Source organism: Haematobia irritans, chromosome 2 (assembly GCF_050003625.1).
Source record: "Haematobia irritans isolate KBUSLIRL chromosome 2, ASM5000362v1, whole genome shotgun sequence".
NCBI classification, from domain to species: Eukaryota; Metazoa; Arthropoda; class Insecta; order Diptera; family Muscidae; genus Haematobia; species Haematobia irritans.
In genome coordinates, this window is record NC_134398.1 from 89,063,851 (window position 1) to 89,091,063 (window position 27,213).

At 36.1% G+C, this 27,213-nt stretch overlaps 1 protein-coding gene and 5 long non-coding RNA genes across 7 annotated transcripts; 2 read left to right on the forward strand and 4 right to left on the reverse strand.

The window, feature by feature from the left end:
• Positions 1-695: 695 nt before the first annotated feature.
• LOC142223191 (uncharacterized) lies at positions 696-1,971 on the forward strand. Its single transcript, XR_012718615.1, has 2 exons — positions 696-1,702; positions 1,771-1,971. It is a non-coding gene; the product is annotated as an uncharacterized LOC142223191 (long non-coding RNA).
• Positions 1,972-4,609: 2,638 nt separating this feature from the next.
• Positions 4,610-6,479, reverse strand: LOC142225710 (TBC1 domain family member 20). Its single transcript, XM_075295550.1, has 4 exons — positions 6,308-6,479; positions 5,462-6,243; positions 5,295-5,404; positions 4,610-5,238 (listed from the first exon to the last, which is right to left on the reverse strand). Exons 1-4 carry the CDS (start codon positions 6,363-6,365, stop codon positions 5,028-5,030), a joined length of 1,161 nt encoding a protein of 386 aa, XP_075151665.1. The 5' UTR covers positions 6,366-6,479; the 3' UTR covers positions 4,610-5,027.
• Positions 6,480-7,206: 727 nt separating this feature from the next.
• On the reverse strand, positions 7,207-8,467 carry LOC142225711 (uncharacterized). Of its 2 annotated transcripts, XR_012719374.1 has the most exons (4): positions 8,267-8,467; positions 7,974-8,161; positions 7,811-7,909; positions 7,207-7,745 (listed from the first exon to the last, which is right to left on the reverse strand). It is a non-coding gene; the product is annotated as an uncharacterized LOC142225711 (long non-coding RNA). The 2 variants fall into 2 exon arrangements; XR_012719373.1 differs by having other exon boundaries at positions 7,974-8,467.
• Positions 8,468-12,279: 3,812 nt separating this feature from the next.
• LOC142223192 (uncharacterized) lies at positions 12,280-12,754 on the reverse strand. The gene is made up of 2 exons (XR_012718616.1): positions 12,535-12,754; positions 12,280-12,475 (listed from the first exon to the last, which is right to left on the reverse strand). It is a non-coding gene; the product is annotated as an uncharacterized LOC142223192 (long non-coding RNA).
• Positions 12,755-21,245: 8,491 nt separating this feature from the next.
• Positions 21,246-21,680, forward strand: LOC142223193 (uncharacterized). Its single transcript, XR_012718617.1, has 2 exons — positions 21,246-21,430; positions 21,487-21,680. It is a non-coding gene; the product is annotated as an uncharacterized LOC142223193 (long non-coding RNA).
• A 614-nt stretch (positions 21,681-22,294) lies between these two features.
• LOC142223194 (uncharacterized) lies at positions 22,295-24,305 on the reverse strand. The gene is made up of 2 exons (XR_012718618.1): positions 23,077-24,305; positions 22,295-22,990 (listed from the first exon to the last, which is right to left on the reverse strand). It is a non-coding gene; the product is annotated as an uncharacterized LOC142223194 (long non-coding RNA).
• Positions 24,306-27,213: the final 2,908 nt, after the last annotated feature.

Consider the following 27,213-nt stretch of genomic DNA (forward strand, 5'->3'; position numbering starts at 1 on the left):
GGTACCTTTGTACTCGTGCAAAAAGGCAATAGGAAAAAAGTGGGGACTAAAACCAAAAATTGTACATTGGCTATACACGGCAGTGGTTAGACCTATAATGGTATATGGTGTTGTAGTATGTGGCCGGCACTTCAGAAACCGACTTGTTTAGATAAAGTTCAGCGTATGGCGAGCTTATGTATCTCAGGCGCATTTAGTAAGACAGGAACAGACTCCCTTAATGTCATGCTGCATCTATTGCCTTTAGACATTTTGGCCAAACAGTCAGCTGCAACAACGGCTGTGCGGTTGCGCGAGCTATCGCTATGGTCGGAAAAAATGTACGGTCACAGTTCGGTCCTCAAAGTAATGCCAGATGTGTCTACACCCTGGCAAAACCACTTTTCGACAAAAAAGTTTGAAACTCTAATTCCCAACAGTGAGGCGTGGTGTACACAGACCCCGGGGAATAAAAGATATATAGATTTCTATACTGATGGCTCCAAATTGAATGGACAAGTGGGGTTCGGAGTATATTCTAAAGATCTGGAAATTCGAATAGCGAAAAGATTACCTAATCACTGTAGTGTTTTTCACGCTGAAATATTGGCAATAAGAGAGGTGGTGAATTGGCTGAGAAGTAATGTTCCAACAAATATTGGCATTGATATATACTCAGACAGTCAACCTGCAATAAAATCCTTGGACTCTGTGTTCCTTAACTCGAAAACGGCCATAGACTGCCGCAAATCTCTCAACGAGATGGCTGAGCAGTACAATATTCACCTAATATGGGTGCCTGGCCATAGGAACATACCGGGGAACTGCGAAGCAGATGAGTTAGCAAGGCTAGGAACTACCTTACATATTCCAGGGGAACTAGAATCTGTTGGTATGCCTCTGGCCACCTGCAAGCTCTTACTGCGTGAGAAGGCCGTTATGATGGCCAATATTCGATGGAAGAATTGCAAGGTTGTAACGACACCAAGCAAATATGGCCCCATTTAAACTTAAACCGCGCAATAGATATGCTAGTGTTCTCAAGGCGTCAGATAGCACTCCTGATATCTGCTATAACGGGTCGCTGCCTGATAGGCGAATTTGCAAAAACTATAGGTGCTAAGTATAATGACTATTGTATAAGCTGTCATGATGTGGAGGAAAAGGAATCAATTAAACACCTCTTGTGTGAGTGTCCTGCTTTTTGTGTAAGGCGTAAGCGAATTTTAGGAGCATATAGCTTTAGATTACTGGCGGACCTGGAAAACGTTAACTTAAACAGTTTGTTAATGTTTTTGGAGCAATCTGGTTGGTTCAACAAAAGTAAATAATAGAGAAGGTTCAGTGGTTAAGACTAGAAGTGCCCATATGTAATAGGTACTTTTAGTTAAATGTGGTATCACAATGGACTGAATAGTCTAAGTGAGCCTGAAATTTAATCGGGCTGCCACTTTAACCTAACCTAACCTACCCTGCTAGCATTTCAAAGTTCCATTTCATCCTCATCGCTACCACAGACTCGTAAGTGACACTGCAACAATCGCCAACTGTGATAGTATTTTGTCATCATTATTCGCATGAAAGTATTTTGCCATCACTATTGTTACAAGAGCCACGTTATATTTTGTGAAACACCAAGCACAACTAGCTTCTTATAATTTATTTAAATAAAAATGATAATGAAGTGCTGAAAACATAGTTATTTCGCTTAAAATTGTGAAAGGTATATTGGTGAACATTTTTTGACTTTCCAAATGGAATAAAGTGATAGTTTTTCAAATATTTTTCCAGACACGCTGCCTCCATTGGGAATAAAAGCACTGGCTGATAGACGCTACAACATGTAACTTGCAACTTGTAACTCAACATCAATATTTTATTAATGCATAAAAATATGTAAAATGTGATGTGATAGTCGTATAAATGTTATATTTATGAGAATTTATAAATGATTAATAAACATCTAAACAATCGTGTTTTACTTGACCACAATGATTCTTTTACAACTATCTTAAATGCACTTTGTCTGATTGTTTGAAGGAGCTCTTATTGGCGCTTTTCCGAGGAGTTTTGGATATCGTACACGACTGTTTTCGACGTAGTGGGGATTCTCAGAAGCGCCTCCAAATTCAAAAAAATGTTGGCGGGGCTAAGAACTGTGTGTATAAATTTCATATTATATACACATAGCCCATAAAGTCTGCGTTCATCATATTATTTATACAATGTACAAAAAACATACCATAAATGCGAAAAAGTAGACACATTTTTCCATATATATTTCATTTGAACTCTTAAATACGAAAGCAAAACTTCTATATAAACGGGATAGCCTCGTTGGTTTAGAACTTCACTTAGTCTGTTTGGCATAGAATCTACCAATTTTTCTGTTTACTCTCCTGTTATTTGGGCCCGCTCCATTTACATTGTCCTGCGTAACGTTTTCTTGGTGGAAATATTGTGTTGCCGTATCCTTTTCTCCAGTGGATCACACAGGCCTTTTATTAGTATTTGTCCATCGTCAATTCAAAAAATATCAATTGACCCCCTCCAGAAGCCGCCATTCACCCCCACTCCATAACACTGCCTCCGCCATGCTTCACCGTGCCAACAAGGTTTTATTTTTCAAGCGCAGTTCCTGCGTCCTTTCACACAATTTGACGTCCCTTGATTCCAAATATACAAAACCTGCTTTCGTCTGAAAATACAACTTGTTTCCAGAATTTTGGGGCTTGTTTATGTATTTTTGAGCAAATTCTATGCGTTTTTGTCTGTTAACAAACGATATGTTTGGTTTTCGATAGTCAACCCAGCAGCGGTATCCAGCTTTTTGCAATACTTTTCTTGCTGTTTCTGCAGAAACACTTTTTTTAAATGGCACTTTAACATTTTCCACAATTTAGGAAGAGGTTATCCTGGGATTAGCCTTCACCATATTAAAAAATTGTACGCTCTTCCCGTATTGATAACACTTTCGGGCGACCAGACCTGGGTTTTGATGTTAAAATGCCGGCTTCTTTACATTTGTTTATAACTCTTTGTACAGATAAACATGATCTAACTACAGTTTTACTAATAATTCGAAAATTTTTATCTTTTTGGCATAATTTAATCATTATTTTGCTTTCGTCAATGCTAATTTTTTTACTCTTAAATTCCCTTTTTAATTTTTCTACTTTTGTGAATTAAATGAGGAAACGATCTCGCTAATCGATCAAATATAACAAAAATAAAAAATTAAAGAAAACTGAAAAGAAAACTCAAAAATGTAGCGGTACAATTTGAATAAATATAGTGAACGCAGACTTTATGGTAGCAGTTTGCAAACGTTCATTCGATTACATGGCGCTGTCATTAATATCAGAAGAAGAATCTTCATTTTGTTGCATATTTATGAAATAACGGATACAAATAATAAATTAACCATACAAATTTTTTGCTTTGTTATAACAATATTGTTTGTTTTTATACAAATAAATTACTGAATTGAAGTGAACGCAGACTTTGTGGGCTATGTGTATATTTGTGGTTCGGAAAATAGAGGTTGAGAAAAATTTTGCGTTTTGCGAATTCGTAAACCGGAACATGGGGATATATTCCATTTGAACGCCTCTATCAGCCGAAATCGTCCATTGAGCCTGCAAAAAGGTGACATTCTAACAGTGCACACCATTTCAAACCCATGTACTTACACCAATAACAATGTGCACTTTTATTCCTTATTTGTCGCCGAATTATTTTGTATTCATCTCATCCTCCAATTAGGAAGGAATTCGGAGGAATGTAAAAAGAGATAAGATATAATGCAATACAATTTACTTTTTACTTTGAAATCTTCAAAATCATATGTGTTTTTCTACATTCTATTTTTTGCCGCTAACTTCATTTTGTTCAGCTTCGTTTTTTGCTGTTGGCAATGTTAGAGAAATTGCATCAAATTTCGCTCAAATGCCGTGATCCAAACTTTTAATCGTATCAGCAATTTTCTCGATACGAATATGAATTCTATATCGAATGCCGCGATTAGCCCCCAGGCATGTATATGTTTACATTTTCATCTGCAAATTATATGATTTGCAGACTTTGATTTTCCAGCAAGCGATTTCAAAAAATCTTGTTTCACGGGAAATCAAGAACAAACTAAAAATTTCAAAGTGGAAGGTGAAATATGTGAAGGGAAATCCAGAACATACCCGAATAAAACTCGACTCCCGTGATTCTGATAATGTAGATTTCGATTTAAAAAAAATCGATATCGAATTCCCACAGGTCAAAACACACAAATGCCTTTAGAACAATAACAGAACAGCAGGAACTTAACAGCTGAAGTTTTTTAACTAAAGTTAAGCAGAGAAGATATCTGTAACTTACAATCTGTTAATTGACAATTAGAAACTAACGAAGCTACATCAAAATGGAATAAGTTATGCAAACCAAGTCATTCTTTATCGAAATAAACCGCATAAGGGCAACAAGAAAATCTTATATTTCGAAGTAGTGATTGAATTGTTTTGTTAATACTAATTTCCAATGTTAACAAAAAATAGAAAAATTATTTCCATCAAATTGAATGTAGAATATTGAATATATATGGATTTCGCGCCCCAGAAATAAGTTAACAAACACAGTCTTGAAATCTATTATAATATTTATGATGACCTTTTCATTGCAAAAATTAATGCTATTCTCAAAACGTGCTAGGTACGTACATAGACTTAAACAAAACTATCGAATTAAGATTCGTACTTAAGAGCCAACACAGATATTTATATCTACCACATAAAATTAGAGGATTAAACGGATCGGCTATTATTATATAAATTCTTAGTATTTTAAAACTAATATGGTAAGTTATTATACGCTTTCCGTTTAACAATTTAATCTTAAATGCTTATGATGGGAGTTTTTATAAGATGTGCAAAGAAAAAACGAGTTATTGTTGAACAGCTCTTCCAAATAAACTAAAACAATGAAAACCCAATAATCACACCGCAAAGAGGCGCATCAGCATGTCGAAGGGAAACTGAAGGCACCCGATTTAACATTTCTCAACTGATACCGGTAGATAAAGCTTGATTTTTGTAGCAGTAAGCACAAAATCCAACTAGAATTGAAAATGCAGTTGTAACTATGAACGCCTTCGGTGTTAACATTTGCCGAATCCAGTGATTAAGCAAAAAGTTCTCCTTACTATGCGATTGCGGAAATTGTTTTCGCCGTTTCATCGCAAGTTCTTCTTCACGTTTTCTTTGTTGTTTCCTAAATAGATGACAATTAATTTGATTTAAAATAGGTAAAGCTCTTTTTTTACTTACTCCAATTTAATTAATTTTTCTACTTCTTTCTCAATAACCGTAAGGGAATATTTGTCATAGAGATTACTCGATGTTTTCAAGAGATCTTCTATTGGCATATCGTCTGGCAGCTAAAATTATAAATCATTCCTGCATTTAATTTGCATAATATAAACTTCAAGGTTTACCTTTGAAAGAAGGCAATGTATTGAAGCCATATCACAATCCTCTGCGAGTATAGCTTGCTCTCTGTATAGTATTATAGCAGCGGTTACAAAAATTGGTGAATATATTGGTGATGCTAAGAAGTAATCATATAACCTAACCACAGATTTGTACGAGTTTAGGCTGTGACCGAACCAAGTCAAATACCATGGCAACGCGAAGAGTGTGCCCACAGAAGACCTTTGTAGGAACTGGAATAGCGCAGAATTTTCGAAATTTACTATGGGCCAAATAAACATAAGTCTCTTTTGTGTAGAATCCATGGTTTCCTGCATGCATTCACAAAAGTGAGTAGTTGAAAGTTCCTCCATTACGGCAAATGCAACCTCCTCACCAACAACTAAAAGGAAAGTCACAGCAACATCATGATATCCTTGGTAGTACCGTAAATATGGATATTTGTTTATAACTCTTAAGATTAAAACTGTCAACTGATCCTGTAGAGCAATACGTTGCTCATATGGTATACCAGGAGGGAATCTCTTCAGCGAGCGGTTGACATCTAGAACTACTTGATTATATTCTGGGTGGGTTTGAAGGTCGCTCAATTTAGGCGCTGGCTCCAAAGTGGAAACATCAACGCCCGCAAGGAGCGGCCATAAAGTTCTACGCAAGTCATCCGATACAAGACCATGATCATTCCTTGCAAGATTTCTTAAGACGTCTAACTGAATTTTTCCTTCCCCTTCATCAAGTAACTGTTGAATTTTTTCTCTTTTCCTTTTTTCTTCATAGCTTTCAGGATCTAGAAAAAACAGGGCGTATGATTCTGATACCATCCCAATAGCAATAGCTATTTATTTACATACGTTTTTCGAAACTCAATTCTTCAGGCTGATTGATTTTTATTACATCTTCATCAGACATGATTGAGCATTTATATTTGGATTTTTTAGTATGTTTCTACAATTGTTGGTATCTTAAACAAAAAACAATTATCAGCTCGTAATATAATGATTAATCAGCTGTAACGATAGGAGGTAGTTTAGGCTTTTACAATTCGATAACTGAAAAATGGGAATATCGCTGCCACCTATTCGGAGACGTGGCAACCCAATAAACACAAACGTTTGAAAAATGCTAAATTTCAACAATTTTTCAAATATTTTTTGAAAGGATTAGGGTAAGATTCAAGTTGAGAAATTGTTAAGAAAATCGCGTTCTCAACAAAAACAGACATTACCCTCAACAGTGAAATTCAACACATTAGCAATAATATCTCAAGTGTTATCCTCAAATTGAAATGCATCGCTACTCAATAATTTGTCAAACAATTCTCGATGCGAGTCAAATTCAAAATTAACATCAGGGCTGTTTTCTTTTTGCACCGATCATGCCAGATTATGCTTTGATATAGTGACGCTTCACAATAGCACTTTATTGTGACTAATTTATCGAAAAACATGAAATTCAAAGTGGTATAGTGTCACAAATAATCGCAGCAGTAAATATTTATTACTAATTGGAGCATTTCATACATTAAAAATGCAAGATTTGACTTCTTTTCTGTGATTGTTTTTGAACAGTTGATGACAGTGTTGCATATTTTTGGAGATGTCCTGGATAAACGAGTACTCTGTTTTCTTTTAGTCCTTCACGGCTTAGGGTATCCAGAGCTAAAAGAAAACAGCCCTATCGTTGCAAATACTTTTCAACCTAAATTTGTATGAATGATATCCCCACTTCAAATTGAAAGTCAAAGCCAAAATTCTATGAATTTTGTACAATTTATTCATTTTCATCAAAATAAAATATATAATAATACACTACACTACATAATACACTACAATACCAATTGATAAATAATAATCTTATTAAACATATCAACAAATAAGAAAAAAAAACAAGCAACAAAACTTTAAATATCTTAAACATTATTAGTAAACACTTTTGCATTGATAATTCGATTTCCTTCCTTTTGGTGTCATAAAACAGCATTAAAATTTATTAACATGCAGGCAATTTGAAATTAGGAATGTACTGGACCGCGTGTTAGAATTGATTTCCAGCAGAAGGAATTCACAAAATATCCATTTTAAACTGATAATAGCATATGAATTAAACTGACGATGTGATGCATATTTGCATCCAGAAGTTGTTGATTTCAACAATTTGTTGTTTTTAACAATTTTAATTGGTTGCACTTGTAATGTTTCTGGAAACTTTTTCTTGACGATAAGCCACTCATTTTTCATTGGTCAGCTTCTTAATGTTTGCAAGAATGTAGCATCCAAAGATTTTTGTTTTCTGTAAAGAGATTTAAATTTAGTGACTTCTCTAAAGTGTTGATTTAATTTTTCATATTGACGTACCAATTATTATAAACTATTTGAAACGGTTCAAGTCCACCATTTCTTCATCGGTCAGCTTTTTAATGTTTTCAAGAACGTAGAATCCATCATTTTAGTTTTCTGCAAAGAGATATACATTTAATGACTTCCTTAAAGTTTTATTTCATTTTTTATTTTCACTTACCTATTTTTATACACTATTTGCTTATTTGACTAAAATTTTCCATTTTTTTATTTCTTGCAATTGACCACAAACTTCGCTGCACAAATAAGTATTGAAAACCACATGGTTTTTTCGTTGCATTTTAATGTAGTGTTTTATCAAAGTTTTCTCATATTATCTTCAACACCTTTTCAAAGATTTCGTCAACACTTTGGCAAATTGGCAAATTGGAAGTAATTCGCAAACAATTTGAAGATGTATTGAAGATGAGCTATTTCAAGTCAAGTTGAATTTATGTTGAAAATTATATTTACCCTCAAACTGAAAAGTTGTTGCATTTGAAAAACGCTCATCCTGTGTTTATTGGGAATAGAGGCATGTTTTCTTTTTTTCTTGTCATTCAAATCTACCAACGTGACTACAACAATCGCGAACTGTGATGGGGTGAAACGTATTTTTTCACGATTACTTTTCTCTAATCATCTATTATAAAGAATATAAACATTGTGGGTGGTTCCATGATATCTGTCAGCACGACTAACATTTGGCAATTGTAACTGCATGGTAGTGTGTTGGACCAACCTTGCATTGGTTGTCTCAATCTCTTATTAATTGTTCGGTTTGTTGGTGCAACCGATGTTATTTATTATTACCCTAACAAATTGTTAGATATACTTACCAAATTCCAATAGTTCATGAAAAGCGCAGATTATATTGAGATTTTATGTATTTATCTTAATAAATTATGAAAATACAAAAAAGATTAGGTGTTGACAACAAAGGCTTTTGACCTAAATGAAATAATGTTGTCTATGAAATAATGTTTGTCTATTTTTATAGGGGTATTTTTGTATACCAATGGCAGATGGTTATTATGTGGCCAAAAAATAGGCAGGCATATTATTTCGCATGAACAAGTTAACATCCCTGAGTTTGAGACCCTATTTTAAGAGATAAGGCCGGTATGCACCTCTAGCGAAATTTTCGGTAGCAAAAATTTATTTAAGTCTACAACAAAAAAACAGGGCTGTGTACACAAATTTTAAACCATCTAATCGCTTTTAAAAATTGTTAATATATGTTCCAAATATTCCTCAAATAAATTGTTTATTATTAAAGACCTTTTAAAACTTTTACGCACACAATGATTGTAATAAATTAAATTTTTGCTGCCAAAATATGCTTTTGACAACCCTGTTATTTTCATTAGAGGTGCGTACCAGCTTACGAAATTGAACGCTACCAAAAATTTCGTTAGCATAAATAGCAAAATAATATGCGAAATAATATGCCTGCCTTTTTTTTCGTGCGAAAATTCCAGGGCTGTATAAATATGTGTCTGAAATTGCACAAAACAAAGATATCGCATTTATTCCGCGCTAACGTTGTTTGTATGGAGTATAAAATTTCTTCGTGCGAAAACGTGATCTTAGTACTAGGAGATAATAACACTAACCTATTTTTTGTAACAAGAACAATGTTTTAATTATTTCTCCCATTAATATCTAATACAACTGTAAAAAAGTTCACAAAATAAAATAGGAATTCTCATAACTATTCAATTGGTTACAATAACCAATGCGATCAATTTAGTTTTATGTTGTTGACCTAACCACCAGCATATTGCGACCAGAGAATGAAGCCGCCGAGTCGCGCCTCCGATTTCAGTCGCCGCCGTTCATTTTTGGACAGTCGACGCCGCCGCCGAATATGTCGACTCACCGTGACTCAAATTTAGCCGCCAATTAATCAAACATATCGATTTAAATCAGAAAAAAGTAATACTAATTGTCGAATTTTATCCAAAATTTTGAACCTTCCACCCACAATCAATCAATTTCACGCTGCTATAATAAATTTACAAAAAATTAGCTCAGAAAATTTAAATGTATTTTAAATGTGATTGTAAGATTGGTTGTACAACTAATCTCTAACCCGAATCTAATCCCAATCCGCCGCAGGATGGACTAATTTATATCGGCATATGCGCTTTACAGACTATCAGTTATTCCGGACGACAGTGCTCGTGTCGAACATATCCCATATATTGTGCACATTATAAGTTAAGTCCGAAGGCATAATCGATACTGCTGCATATTTATGGGATCGATAACACATTTACCGATTATTTAGTCATCGCCGACAAGTCGTATCGATCCGACACACTGTAAGATTCTTTACAAACACCGACATTCCGTCCGGAATAACTGATAGTCTGTAAAGCGCATAACACATTTACCGATTATTTAGTCATCGCCGACAAGTCGTATCGATCCGACACACTGTAAGATTCTTTACAAACACCGACATTCCGCACATTATAAGTTAAGTCCGAAGGCATAATCGATACTGCTACATGTTTATGGGATGGACAACACATTTACCGATTATTTAGTCATCGCCGAAAAGTCTTATCGATTCGACACACTGTAAGATTCTTTACAAACACCGACATTCCGTCCGGAATAACTGATAGTCTGTAAAGCGCATAACACATTTACCGATTATTTAGTCATCGCCGACAAGTCGTATCGATCCGACACACTGTAAGATTCTTTACTGTTATATATTGGGTACGATTTTTAGTTTATGTGGTCATCGATAATTCAATTTAGTACGATAAATTCGTTCATGTTAACTTTAAGCCATCTCTAACTACTTTGAATAAAACAGTCTCACAATAGCTCTCTAAGCGTGCGTTTCAATGACTCAAACATAACAGTTGGCGACGAGATAAAACAAAAAAAAAAGTTTTTTTTCGTGCGTGTGTGGTAGTAATTTGGATAAGTGACGAACAACCGTTCTTAAATTCATAATGCCGGTCGATGACAATAATATTAATATTCCCGTGCTTCTACAGCAACAACACGAATTTGCTACAAATTTACTGACACAACAACAACAGTGGATGCAATCAATGTTTGAAAAACTTTCAACTGACACCATTTCACGCATTCATCAAAGACAACCAATCGTGGGACTCATACTTGGAGCAATTAAATCAACATTTTGCAGCATATACTGTTTCACAGCCTATGAAACAAAAATCATTTTTTCTGTCGTGGATAGGACCAGAGTTATATGATTTGCTAAAAAACTTATTTGGTTCTTCAAACTTAGAAGACAAAACATTTCTCGATCTAACGGAAAAATTAACGGAGCATTTCAAAGTCTCTCATCATATTGTTGCAGCGAGGTATGCATTTTTTAAAAGCGAAATGAAATTTGGTCAAACCTATAAATAATGGGTTGCAGATCTCCGTGGTCTTGCTCGTGAGTGTGTGTTCGTTTGCAACTCCGATACATGTTCTTCAAGTTATGTCGACGACATGATACGCGACCAAATTATTGTTCATACTCCTCATGATGCAGTTCGCGCAGCAGCATTACAAAAGCAGCAAACATCGCTAGAAGATGTTTTGCTTATAGCAGATTCGTATGAAGCAACAACAAAAACAGTGGCAGCAATTACAAGTAATAATGAAAACAAACTTAACATAAACGCGATCGGGAAAAATACAAAGGAAAAAAATCAATATAAAAACAAATTAAAATCGTGTTCGGGATGTTTTCAATCTCACACAAGGGAACAATGTAAATTCAAGAATAGTATGTGTAATAAGTGCGGTAAAATTGGACACATAGCACCAGTATGTATGTCTGCAAAAATAAATAATAACAACGTATATATAAAACAAGTCAATAAGACACAGTGGTAAACAACATCATAACGTTGATAGTGTTGAAAATATTTTTGACGTAACCGGTTCAATATTAAACAATAATTCGAAAGCTTACATTTGTGGTAAATTTGTGAAATGTCAAATGGATTCAGGTGCATCAATATCATTAATTAATTTAAAAACCTATAAATTGTTGAATAACCCAAAATTAGTGAAAACTAAACGAATTTTATATGGATTCGGGAAAAAGATAATACCCATCCTTGGTGAACTACACCCAGAAAAAAGTGACCCCTTCTTTAAGTTAAAATGAACTTACTGTGAAGAAAGTTGAACTTCGTATAGCGCCAAAGACATTTTTATTTTTTTTGAACGATGTGATTTTCGTAGAAATTAGGTATAATGCATTCCATATATTAGTTAACATTTTCCTATATTTATTTACCACTATGCTACAGAATGAAAAAATTTAACTGATTTGAATTCATATATGGAATGAGTTTATTGAAATTTTTTCATTCATTTGGACAAATCTTACATATTTGTGGTAAAACTTTTACTTCATAATTAGAACTGCTTACCTTCGTTTTTAAATACAATTTTATTTATTTATATAAGCAATTTTATCTTCAATAAAAGACATGTTTTATTAATATATTGAATATATTTATTAAGAATCAACAGCATCGATTGGCCTTGAAATATTAGTTTATTATTCCACTATTTCCAATTTCCATGTAATGTCATCAACTGCAAAACGCATTTTTTCTTCTTCTTGTACCTTTCACTTTTAATAAGTTGCTGCCTAACGATTTTGTCCTCCTTTTACAATTTCAATACCTACAAATATAAAAAATCATAAACCATTTTTGTTACAAAAGGTTAGCGCTGAATATTACCTGATAATTGAAGATTCCAAAATGAAGACAAATGAAAGGGTTTTTATTCTGCTGGTGTTTTCTTTCTTTATACACCATCACGAACATTGATAGATTTATTTTCAAAAAAACGAACATTTTTCTCACTAATTTAAAATAATAAATCTTTTATATATTTTATTTGTTACTTATTATATTATTTTACCATATTATTTTTTAACAATCTCTCCGTATACCATAACAACGCGATTCCAACTAAAAAACAACCCACGCGCAAACATATCGATTACACCCACGCGCAAACACATCGATTACGATGACAGGTATCGATTACAGGTAAACAATAGAAATATAGGAAAATTTCCTATATTCTAACAAGTGTGTTTCCTTAAGTTTTGAAAGGATTGCATACTTCTTAGTACGAATGAACTAAAATATTTTTCTATGCCAAGGAAGTCGCAATTATCATTTTATAAGAAATTTTACTAATTTTGAGGAAACTTGGTTTTAGTTCGGATTTTGTTTATTTTTACGAATGCTTTGTTATCGGTGAATAAAATTTTCTTGTTCAGTAGTAAATTCTTATACCCAGCGAAGAAAACAGTATTAGTAAAATTCCATGCCTTATTCTAGTTAATGAACTATTCCTAACTGCTTACAGTTTAGGATTTTTTTACTGAAACGAGTAAATTTTATTATTTCTCACAAAAATTTACCTTAATGGAAATAAAATGGATAAACTATATTGATGAAGAATTTTTCCTTTAGTTTCGAAGGCACTTTTTTCTGGGTGTAATTACAAATGTCAAATGTGGAAATAAAGAAAAGGAAGTGACGATAATTGTAGTGAACACAGAACGGTTTTAAAATTCAACAAGTGAACACAATTAATGAAACATGCGAAAAAAATAGAAGAACTATGCCTTAAATACAAGGAAGTATTTGAGCCCGCTTTAGGTTCCGTAAAAAACTTTAAAGCAAGTATTAAACTAAAGCCGGATGTACAACTGCATTTTTTTCGTAGCAGACAAATACCATTTGCTCAAATGAAAGTGTTTAAAGAAGAAATGGACAGACTTGTAAATTTACAAATATTAAAGCCAATTAAATTCAGCCAGTGGGCATCACCCATTGTTTTAGCAAAAAAGCCAAATAATGCGATTCGAATTATTGGTGATTTCAAGGTAGCCATTAATCAACAGATCGAAATTGAACAATATCCATTACCAACTCGAGAAATTTTATTACATAAAATACGCGATGGCAAATTCTTTTCAACGATTGATTTGAAAGATGCTTATCTTCAAATGGAATTGGATGAAGAATCCAAAAGTATTATGGTAATCAACACGCCGCTTGGACTATTCCAATATCAACGACTTCCCTATGGCATCGCTAGCGCTCCAGCTATTTTTCAAAAATATATTGAACAACTTATTCATGGTATCGATGGATGTGCTAATTATATTGACGATATAATTATATCAGCTCCAACTTTAAGGCCGGTACTCTGTTCGGTTTTCGCGTTGAAACTCCATACAAAACCAAAAAATGCGAAAAAATTGCTAAATTTTTTTCATTTGTGATACTTTGTTTTTTCGTGTTGAAAAACTGACGTTTATAGCACGGCGCCATTTGCAATGTGAATTAAGAAATAATTTATTTATTAAAAACTATTTGTGCGGGTTTATAAATCAAACACGGACCATATTTTTGTTCCGAAACTATACAAAGGATCAAAGGAATAGCAGATCAATTGCCCAAGGAAAAATAAAATGTTATTTTGTAAAAACAATCAACAACCACCAACTTAATCCAATATCGCTCCCTGTAAAATAGCGCTCCAAGCTACCTAAAAAAACGCCGCTTTCTTTGTGCGAAATAATGGTTTCCATAAAAATTTTTCGCAAGAATGAACATAGCACCGGCCTTTAGCTGAACATTTTACAAGACTGGAGAACATTCTTAACATCCTTCAGAGTAATGGCATCAAGTGCAAAAAGGGAAAATGTCAGTTCTTACAACAAAAAATTACATATCTTGGTCGACAAATTAGTGCAGGAGGAATTTTACCAGACGAGTCAGGGGTTGCAGCCGTGAAAAATATGAAACCTCCTACAGACATTAAACAATTGGAAGCGTTTATGGGTAAAGCTAACTATTACCATAACTTCGTACCAAATTTTTCGACTATCGCCGCTTCAATCAACAATCTTCGAAAAAAGAATACCAAATTCAAAGGGGGTGCCTCCCAACAGCAAGCTTTTGAAGAACTTAAACAACATATTGTTAATGCAGCACAACTCGCACATTTTCAAGATGAGTTACCGTTGCATCTTGCAACAGATGCATCACCTTTCGGTATTGGTGCTGTAATTTCTCACGTTTATCCGGATGGTACTGAAAAGCCTATCGCATTTGCTTCTAAAACATTGGACCAACATCAAATAAAGTATAGCCAAATAGAGAAGGAAGGACTTGCTATTGTGTTTGGAGTTAATCGTTTTCATCAATATCTCTATGGAATAAAATTTGTTTTGATAACTGACCACAAGCCTTTAGTGAGTATTTTCGGTCCAAATAAGCATCTGCCGACGACGACCGCGCACAGATTGCAGCGCTGGGCCATAACCCTTATGGAATACAATTTTGATATTAAATATCGCAAAACGATTTAACATGGTAATGCCGACGCACTATCGCGCCTTCCATCTGGAGTTGATCACAAATTTGATCAAGAAGAAGCATGCTACAGCATTATCTTCGACGATTTTCCAATCAATCCAAATCAAATTCGTAAGTTTGCTAAACAGGACAAAATTTTAAGCCTAGTACGTAACTATGTGGAGAAAGGTTGGCCTGATCAATTAAAGTGCCACATTCAACATATTAAATGTTTTTTCAACAGAAGACATTCATTAACAATTCAAAATGATATGCTTTGTCTTCAAACCGATTATGTTCGAGTAATTATACCAAACGCCTTGAAGAGCCAAGCATTACGATTATTACACCAGAGACATTGGGGTGTAGTAAAAATGAAGCAGTTAGCCAGACAAAACATATGGTGGGAAAACATAGATAAAGACATCGAACTTATCGCTTCTAAATGTGATACTTGTAAAATAGAAAATCAATCTCCTCATAAGATTTATCAAAGTTTGCCAAACGCAACTAAACCTTGGCAACGTATACATATCGATTTTGCTGGGCCGATATTTAATTAAATGTGGCTCATGATTGTTGACGCATTTTCACAATTGTTCTTCAACCGTCGAACTGAACGGACGTGTTTTTTAATAGCGGAGTATTTCATCGTAATAAGTACTTATTACGAATTTCACGTGTGGTGGAAATAATAAACCACCATGCAGCGAAATTCAAAGTCATCCACTGGGTTGCTAACTTCAGGGCCCAGTGGACGGGTAACGACTGAAGTTATAAATTTGGGCATCGACCAAGAGTCAGGCCCAATTAGTCGACCTGTAGACGGGTCGACTGGCGGTGACACTTTGGCAAGTCGAACCTTTTCTAAGGTGACGACATCAAAAGGAGGCAATCCCTCTCGAAAGAGATTCAAGGAACGAAGAAATGCTTTGTTTATCCTAAAGAAATTAGGATCAGTCGACCCAAGCACGTTGTCGGCTAAGCAAAGCGATTCCTTAAAATGGGCTCAAGGAGTTCTTGAAGCTGGAAAAAGGGAACGATCACCGGATGAGCTGCCATCCTATAAACGGGATCAAAGATCGTTTGCCTCAGTTGCAAAAGACAGCCTTGTGATGGCTATTATTAATAAAGGAACATTGGACGGTACGATTCCAAGGCAAAAATGGGGGAAATTGTCTGGTGTCTACTCAGAGGTGCGAAAAAAGTTTCCCGGACCAAGTCCTCGACGGCAAGATGCTGGATGGTATCAAGGACGATATAAGTTAATAGCTTTTGCAGACCAGAGGTCTATGGATTGCTTTAAAGCTGCATTGATGCTAATTGGTGAAGTTTGGGAAGGAGCCGCTTTGGAGTTAGTCGATAAAAAAGACATACCGGCTAAACCTAGAGCACATGCATGGATACCGGCAAACCCTCCTGATCCTGAGTCAATACTAGAGAGACTAAAAGAATGTAACCCAGATCTTCCAACCGCCGATTGGAAGGTTGGTCATTTGGATGAGGTGGATGGACCAAGACGACATGCGGTGTTTATATTAAACATGGAGTCGCTGCCACATCTAGCCCAGACCCAAGGACGCGTAAGTTATGGCTTTCATGATATCCATATGAAGGTATACAAAAGCGATCAGCCAAAGGATACCGAAACGGACAAGCCTCCGGTAGAGTCAGCAGTGAAAAAATCTCCTAGCGAAGCCGAAGGAGACATAAAACCTGCAGACTATGGCGAAAATCATATGCGGGAAGTTTCTACAGGCTCAAGCCTCACCAAAACTGAACCGCGGATTGTTGCGAGAGTCACCGAGATCTGTGAAGAGGAAGCCCTTGATGACTCAATTGAAGCGGCTGATGTGACGGTGGTTGAAAATTTGGATGGTTCTACGGTTCCTCCAGATAAATCTTCACCATTGTAAGGCCGCTTGTGCTGCCTTAAAAGTTCTCCTGATGAAAGGAGACATAGATATAGTTCTTATTCAAGAACCATACATATATAAGAACAAGATCTGTGAATTAAGCACTCCGGGTTTCAAACTTTTGCATAATACCGGTACCGATATAAATCGAGCATGTATAATTGCTAAAAACGAACTAAACTTGTTTCTGCTTCCTTCATTGAGCAATGCAGACACTGTCGTAGCCAGTCTAGAGATATCCACATGCAAATATTGGGTATCTTCGGTCTACATGGGACATGATAGGGAGATGCCACCCTGTGCCGTTAAGACCTTAGTTGAGGAGTCACTAAAAACAAAGACAAAACTCATTATGGGATGCGATGCAAATGCACATCATAGTATTTGGGGAAGTAGTGATACTAATGCAAGGGGAGAGTCGCTAATAGAGTTTATTTTGCGTACTAACCTGGTAGTTTGCAATAAGGGAGATGCACCAACCTTCGTCACCAGGAACAGACAAGAGGTTTTGGACGTAACGTTGACCTCTCCGGAACTGAATGATAAGATATCTGAGTGGCAAGTTTTGAGGGAACATAGCTTCTCAGATCATCGCTACATCAGTTTCAGATTGGCTGTTCGTACTTCAAAGACCATATTTCCGCCAAATGTTAGGAAAGCTGATTGGAATAGGTATAGGGAATCGTTCAATTCGATGATACCGGAAATGCCGGAGACAAATATGAGCACTGTGCAAGATATCGAACACGCAGTGGAGCGGATTACTAAGGCCTTCAACATTTCACTGAAAGCTGCTTGCCCTAGAGGAATGCCAAGGGGAAAAAATCGGCCGCCATGGTGGACTACGGAGTTAAGTAATATGAGGAAATCCTGCAGGAAGCTCTTTAACAAAGCAAAGTCCACAAGAGCTCCGGAGGATTGGGACACTTACAAGATGAATCTGAGAGAATATAAACGAGAACTGAGAAGGTCTCAACAAAACTCTTGGGATGATTACTGTAGCAGTATTGAGAATACGTCAGAGGCTTCCAGACTACGGAAGGTACTAGCATCCACTAACACCGCTCCAGGTTTCATTAAAACATCGGAGGGAAATTGGACAACGTCCAGTGAGGAGACGTTGGAGGTACTTTTGGACACACACTTCCCTGGAAATCAGACGGTTGAACCATGTTCCGGCGGTGTAACAGAGGCTCAGCGATCATTTCCTATCGAGGAAATTGTGTCGGAATCTAGAATAAAATGGGCTTTAAATAGCTTTGGACCATTCAAATCCCCCGGACCTGATGGAATTACTCCGGCGGAGTTACAGGCAGTGGCTGAAAGAGTTATCCCCTGGTTGACGGTGATATATAAACGATGTGTAAACTTAGCATATATTCCAGAAAAGTGGAGGGAAACAAAAGTCGTCTTCATACCGAAAGCAGGAAAAGCCTCTCACTCGAGTGCGAAGGATTTCCGACCAATCAGCTTATCCTCATTCCTACTTAAGACCCTGGAGAGGATGATAGACATGTATCTTAGAACTAGCGTGGATTCAAGTTTGCTCTCGAAACGACAGCATGCATACTCGAAGGGCAGGTCTACTGAGACCGCATTGCATGAACTAGTCAGCTTTATTGAAAGCTCACTATCTTGCAAAGAATACACAATCGTGGCGTTTCTAGACATCGAAGGGGCGTTCAATAATGTCCATCCGAGCTCGATATTAAATGGACTGACAACTCTGAATGTTGATCCAGGTATACTTAGGCTGTTAGACGAACTTCTAATAAAAAGACGTATTTCAGCCACACTAGGGCAAGCAAACATACAAAGGTATGTGAACAGAGGCACTCCCCAAGGAGGAGTTCTATCACCTCTTCTTTGGAATGTTGCTATAAACAACCTTCTGGTTTCCCTAGAAAAAGAAAGGATAAAAGTGGTGGCATACGCAGATGATGTGGCGCTAGCAGTCAGGGGAAAATTCCCATCCACAATCAGAGATATTATACAGAGAGCTCTCCGGATGACTGAGAAATGGGCGAAAGATAATGGTCTTGGTGTAAATCCAGCAAAGACAGAACTAGTCATGTACTGCAAAGATCGTAAAACTCCCACGGTTAGGCCCATTTCCTTAGGGGGTACTGAAATTCCCTTTGGTGAGTGTGCAAAATACCTTGGCGTTATTTTGGACAGGAAGCTGAATTTTAGGCTTAATATTGAAGAGAGGGCGAGAAAAGCCACGGTAGCTTTGTACTCGTGCAAAAAGGCAATAGGGAAAAAGTGGGGACTAAAACCAAAAATTGTGCATTGGCTATACACTGCAGTAGTTAGACCTATAATGCTATATGGTGTTGTAGTCTGGTGGCCGGCACTTCAGAAACCGACTTGTTTAGATAAAGTTCAGCGTATGGCGAGCTTATGTATCTCAGGCGCATTTATTAAGACAGGAACAGACTCCCTTAATGTCATGCTACATCTATTGCCTTTAGACATTTTGGCCAAACAGTCAGCTGCAACAACGGCTGTGCGGTTGCGCGAGCTATCGCTGTGGTCGGAAAAAATGTACGGTCATAGTTCGGTCCTCAAAATAATGCCAGATGTGCCTAACGTAGTGGATTATACCCTGGCAAAACCACTTTTCGACAAAAAGTTTGAAACTCTAATTCCCAACAGTGAGGCGTGGTGTACACAGACCCCGGGGAATAAAAGATATATAGATTTCTATACTGATGGCTCCAAATTGAATGGACAAGTGGGGTTCGGAGTATATTCTAAAGGTCTGGAAATTCGAATAGCGAAAAGATTACCTAATCACTGTAGTGTTTTTCAGGCTGAAATATTAGCAATAAGAGAGGTGGCGAATTGGCTGAGAAGTAATGTTCCAACAAATATTGGCATTAATATATACTCAGACAGTCAACCTGCAATAAAATCCTTGGACTCTGTGTTCCTCAACTCGAAAACGGCCATCGACTGCCGCAAATCTCTCAATGAGATGGCTGAGCAGTACAATATTCACCTAATATGGGTGCCTGGCCATAGGAACATACCGGGGAACTGCGAAGCGGATGAGTTGGCAAGGCTAGGGACTACCTTACATATTCCAGGGGAACTGGAATTTGTTGGTATGCCCCTAGCTACCTGCAAGCTCATGCTGCGTGAGAAGGCTGTTAGGATGGCAAATGTTCGATGGGAGAATTGCAAGGGTTGTAACGACACCAAGCAAATATGGCCCCATTTCAACTTAAACTGCACACTAGATATGCTAATGTTCTCGAGACGTCAGATATCACTCCTGATATCTGCTATAACGGGTCGCTGCCTGATAGGCGATTTTGCAAAAACTATTGGCGCGAAGTATAATGACTATTGTATGAGCTGTCATGATGCGGAGGAAAAAGAATCAATTAAACACCTCTTGTGTGAGTGTCCTGCATTTTGTGTAAAGCGCAAGCAACTTTTAGGAGCATATAGCTTCAGATTACTGGCGGATCTGGAAAACGTTAACTTAAGCAGTCTGCTAATGTTTTTGGAACAATCTGGTTGGTTCAACAAAGAAAAATAATCAAGAAGGTTCAGCGGTTAAAACTAGAAGTGCCCATATGTAATAGGTACTTTTAGTTAATGTGGTATCACAATGGACTGAATAGTCTAAGTGAGCCTGAATCTTAATCGGGCTGCCACTTTAACCTAACCTAACCTAACCTTCACAATTTCCATACGTTTTATCGATGTCAAGTACAACAGCAAAGGACACCATATCAGCATTATCATCAATCTTTTCAATTGAGGGAATTCCAGACAGCATCGTAAGTGACAACGGTCCTCAGTTTTCGTCGGCTGAATTCAAAAAGTTTTGTGCAACTCTTGGAACACAACATATTACAACAGCACCGTTTCATCCAGCCTCCAATGGGTTAGCTGAAAGATTTGTAAGAAGTTTCAAAACAGCTGTTCGTAAAAACATGAATGACAACATATCATCCAAACAAGCAGTATTCAAATACTTATCAACTTATCGTTTTATGCCCAAAGAAGAAGGAAAGTCTCCTGCAGAACTAATGCGAGGCAGACCTGTCAAAACAAATTGGTCTCAATTATTGGAATCTACTACCCTGCCAGCATTTCAAAGTTCCATTTCAACCTCATCGTTACCACAGACTCGTAAATGTCACTTCAACCATCATGAAAAGGTACATCAAAAAGTACATGCAAGTAATTTGCCATCCCTACTGTTAAAAAAGCCAATTTTTTTGTGAAACGCCAAGCGCAACCAGCTTGTTATATTTTAATTAAATAAAAACGAAAATAAAGTTCTGAAAAAATAGATTATACGCTTAAAATTGTGAAAGGTATATGGTGAACAATTTGGTGATTTTCCAAATGGAATAAAGTGATTGTTTTTCAGATATTTTACAGACACGCTGCCTCCATGGAATAAAAACACAGGTTGATAGACGCAGCAACATGTAACTCGCTACTTGTAACTCAACATCATCATTAATGCCAAAAATTATGTTAAATGTAATGTGATAGTGGTATAAATGTTATATTTTTAAGAATTTGTAAATGTTTAATCAAATTAATAAATATCTAAACAAACGTGTTTTACTCGACCACAATGATTCTTTTACAACTATCTTAAAATGCACTTTTTCTGATTGTTTGGAGGGTCCCTTATTGGCGTCGTTCTAAATTGATCTATAAAGGCACCTAATAATTGCACTCATGCGAAACATTTTTGTAGTAACTTGGCGTGGTACAACTTCTCAATAGTGACGGCGCTTTTCCGACGAGTCCAAATAATTACCGCGCTCGCGGTAATTATTTGGACATAGGTTGTATATATGTGAATTTCGAGTAAATGTGAATTTATAGTTTCCATGGTAAAGGTAGGTACTATGTTCGGTTTCCGCAGCGAAATCCCATACAAAACCAAAAATGCGAAAAACTACCGAAATATTTTTTCATTTGAGGTACTTTGTTTTTGTTTCGAGTAGAAAAACTGACGTAAAGCGCACAGTCCCTAATTAGATCGTGTTTAATCCTTCCATATGTTGAGATTAGTTAGTTTCAAAACATGGCGCCATTTGCAATGTGAATTAAGTAATAATTTATTTATTCAAATGATTTGTGTGAAATTACAATACAAATGTGGTCCCATCTAGCGGCTCCCTACTACATGATAGAATAGAAATAATGTACATAACATGAAATTTATAGAAAAGTGTTAACAAAATAAAGTTCTATTTAGTGAATTTCATTTTACAATCGTTTCTTTTTACTGGGTATAGGGATAATAAACACAAATGCTGGCCGTGCATCGTAATTATAAAGAAGGCAGTGCGATTGATGTTGCAGTACTATGGTAGCTACGAATGGAATCACAAGAATAAATTGCTATGTTCCAAAAATAAAATGCAAAAATTAATTATGCATATATCTTGCATTTTATCGATTCAAAACACTGGTTGAATTTTATAACGTGACTGAAATAGTTATAAAATTATACATTGGGAGAGTATAACAAGAAACATTCTTCAGTAAACCAGCCACTTTGCATCTCAATGTATTAATTTCAGTCAACGAAGAGATCCTGGTATAGAACACTAACATCCCTTTGTGGCGAATTATCTTGCGAAATATAAGTCGGGAACAGTGACTTTTGCTTAGGACCCTGCCAGCATTTAAAAGTTCCATTTCATCCTCATCGCTACCACAGACTCGTAAGTGACACTGCAACAATCGCCAACTGTGATAGTATTTTGACATCACTATTCGCATGAAAGTATTTTGCCATCACTATGGTTACAAGAGCCATTTTATATTTTGTGAAACACCAAGCACAACTAGCTTCTTATAATTTATTTAAATAAAAACTATAATGAAGTGCTGAAAACATAGTTATTTCGCTTAAAATTGTGAAAGGTATATTAGTGAACAATTTTTGATTTTCCAAATGGAATAAAGTGATAGTTTTTCAAATATTTTTCCAGACCGCTGCCTCCATTGGGAATAAAAGCACTGGCTGATAGACGCTACAACATGTAACTTGCAACTTGTAACTCAACATCAATCTTTTATTAATGCATAAAAATATGTTAAATGTGATGTGATAGTCATATAAATGTTATATTTATGAGAATTTATAAATGTTTAATAAAATTAATAAACATCTAAACAATCGTGTTTTACTTGACCACAATGATTCTTTTACAACTATCTTAAAATGCACTATGTCTGATTGTTTGAAGGGGCTCGTATTGGCGTCCTTCTAAATGTATCCAGAAGGGCACCTAATAATTGCACTCATGCGATCCTTTTTTGTAGTAACTTGGCGTGGTACAACTTCTCAATAGTGACGGCGCTTTTCCGAGGAGTTTTGGATATCGTATACGACTGTTTTCGACGTAGTGGGGATTCTCAGAAGCGCCCCCAAATTCAAAAAATGTTGGCAGGGGAACTACCCTTGAACGTGAGTTATAGGCTTATGTTTATTGAACAAAAAGTTTCACTTTGACTATAGCTATTGTATGGTGTACGTGTTTTAACTGGTCACCCCATGATGTTGTTCCCCCCGAGGTAACAACATTGGCAAATGAAATGGCGTTATTATCCTTTGTGGGAACCTTGGTGGTGTCCACTGGATTTGAAATTGCTAGTGAGGCGGCAACAGCATGGGCTTAAGTACACTCTTGTCCGCTGGTATTGCAATGCGATTGTGTAGATATTGTGGACACCAACGAATTAAGTTTGTTGATGAATGAGTCCAATGCTGCGCATGATGTAAAAGTTAGCATAAAGGCCGGTACTCTGTTCGGTTTTCGCGTTGAAACTCCATACAAAACCAAAAAATGCGAAAAATTTGCGAAATTTTTTCCATTTGTGATACTTTGTTTTTTCGTGTTGAAAAACTGACGTTTATAGCACGGCGCCATTTGCAATGTGAATTAAGAAATAATTTATTTATTAAAAACTATTTGTGCGGGTTTATAAATCAAACACGGACCATATTTTTGTTCCGAAACTATACAAAGGATCAAAGGAATAGCAGATCAATTGCCCAAGGAAAAATAAAATGTTATTTTGTAAAAACAAGCAACACCACCAACTTAATCCAATATCGCTCCCTGTAAAATAGCGCTCCAAGCTACCTAAAAAAACGCCGCTTTCTATGTGCAAAATAATGGTTTCCATAAAAATTTTTCGCAAGAATGAACATAGTACCGGCCTTAACACCGGAATTATATGTTTGTTAGATGGGCGTTACAAATTGACGGTATCCATTTGGAAGAGCTGAAGAAGACGACAATGTACCACATGACGTTAAAGCTGTTGCCGAATGTGGTAAGACACCAAGAGTAGAGCGGCTGGCGTTTTATTCTTAACAATTATTAGTGTCCAGTGCTGTGTGAGGTTTGGTTGCAAAACAATTTAAAAACTGGTAGAAAAAAAAACTTTTCAAAACAATTATTATGAATGCGTGTGTGTAAACAATCTAATCAGCTGCTGCGTATACATATGTAATAATTTTATGACGTTTGGCGATGTTGTCAATTAAATTTCGGAGAAATAAAAGCGAAATATTTCCAAAATGGCTGCTTTCTTCCTTCGAAATCTATTGTCAACACTCTCATTTTTCAACGCGAAAGAATGATTTAGGGACTTTTTTCGTGCCAATAAACATAGTACCTACCTTAGGGCCGGTACTCTGTTTGTTGGTGCGAAAGAAGTTCCACTCAATCATTGTTTCGCGTTGAAAAATGATAGTGTTGACAATATATTTTGAAGGAAAAAAATAGCCATTTTTGAACTTTTTCGCGTTTATTTCATCGAAATGTATTGACAACATAGCAAAATGTCACGAAATGATTACATATACATAGGCAACTAGTGGCTCGACTTACACACACACACACGCATACATAATAATTAAATTGAAAAAGAAGAAGCAGAAGTTATTTTACAAATAACTTTGGATTTAAAAAATCTAATTTTACAATGCTGCATTTTATTTTTTGGAACATAGTAATTAATTCTTGTGATTCCATTCATTGCTACCCCGCTACTAAACATGTTGGTTGAAGTGCTAATGCTTGTTTTGCAACATCAGTTGCTGTGCTCCTTTTGTAAACATTTTGTTTTGTGTTTATTATCCCGATGCCCATTACAAATGAAACGATTGTAAAATATAATTCACCAAATAAAGCTTTTATTTTGTTAATATTTATGTTTAAATTTCATGTTTTATACATTATTTATGTTCTACAATATAGTAGCGAGCGGCTAGATGTTGGTCGCTAGTTTATTACGGAAATACAACTTCATGTTATACTTTGTTTTATCAATCGATCAGATTACATTTTTAAATAATAAACCGATCCACTTTTGCATTCTAAATTCACAAAAATCAGTTTAATAAATAAATTATTTCTTAATACACATTGCAAATGGCGCCATGTTATGAAAATACTGACTGATCGATTTACGTCAGTTTTTCAACTCGAAAAAAACAAAGTATCACAAATGGAAAACATTTCGCTAGTTTTTGGTTTTGTATGGAGTTTCAACGCGAAAACCGAACAGAGTACCGGCCTGTAACTGTCAAACTAAAACATCTCAACCCGGTGAAATGTTTTGGAAAAACGAATGAGGAAAACGGTCGGTGGGAACATAGCCTAACATATCTCAACCCGGTGTGAACGGTGAAATGTTTTGGAAAAACGAATGAGGAAAACGAGTCGGTGGGAACATAGCATAACTGATAGTCTGTAAAGCGCATAACAGACTATCAGTTATTCCGGACGGAATGTCGGTGTTTGTAAAGAATCTTACAGTGTGTCGGATCGATACGACTTGTCGGCGATGACTAAATAATCGGTAAATGTGTTATCGATCCCATAAGCATGCAGCAGTATTGATTATGCCTTCGGACTTTACTTATAATGTGCACAATATATGGGATATGTTTGACACGAACACTGTCGTACGGAATAACTGATAGTCTGTAAAGCGCATAAGTTAGTTGTTGCAAAAAGTAAATAGTAATATCAACATTAGGGCTGTTTTCTTTTAGCACTCGATGCAACATTTGTATGGGCTATACAAAACATCGTTAGGTTAGGTTAGGTGGCAGCCCGATGTATCAGGCTCACTGAGACTATTCAGTCCATTGTGATACCACATTGGTGAACTTCTCTCTTATAACTGAGTGCTGCCCGATTCCATGTTAAGCTCAATGACAAGGACCTCCTTTTTTTAGCCGAGTACGAACGGCGTTCCACATTGCAGTGAAACCACTGAGAGAAGCTTTGAAACCCTCAGAAATGTCACCAGCATTACTGAGGTTGGATAATCCACCGCTGAAAAACTTTTTGGTGTTCGGACGAAGCAGGAATCGAACCCACGACCTTGTGTTTGCAAGGCGGGCATGCTCCCACAGAACATCGTTGCACTGGTGTTCTATCCAGAACATCTCATCAGTGCAAGTCGCACCGATGTTGCCAGATTATATTTTGATAAAGTGACGCTTCTTCGCTTCACAATAGCAATTTATTGTGACTAATTTATCGACAAAAATTAATTTCAAACTGATAGATTCATAAATAATCGCAGCAGTAAATATTTATTACTAATTGGTGCATTTCATACATTAAAAATGCAAGATTTCACTTCTTTTCTGTGATTGTTTTTAAACAGCTGATGACAGTGTTGTATATTTTTGGAGCTGTCCTGGATAAACGAGTACTATGTTTTCTTTTAGTCCTTCACGGCTAAAGGCCGGTACTATGTTCATTCTTGCGAAAAATTTTTATAGCAACAATTATTTCGCACATAGAAAGCGGTATTTATTTAGGTAACTTGGAGCGCTATTTTACAGGAAGCGATATTGAATTAAGTTGGTGGTTGCTGTGTGTTATTACAAAATTAACATTTTATTTTCCTTGGGCAATTGATCTCCTTTGATCCTTTGTATAGTTTCGGAACAAAAATATAATCCGTGTTTGTGTTATAAACCCACACAAATATTTTTAATAAATAAATTATTTCTTAATTCACATTGCAAATGGCGCCATGATATAAACGTCAGTTTTCAGTAGTTTCATAACATGGCGCCAATTGCAATGTGAATAAG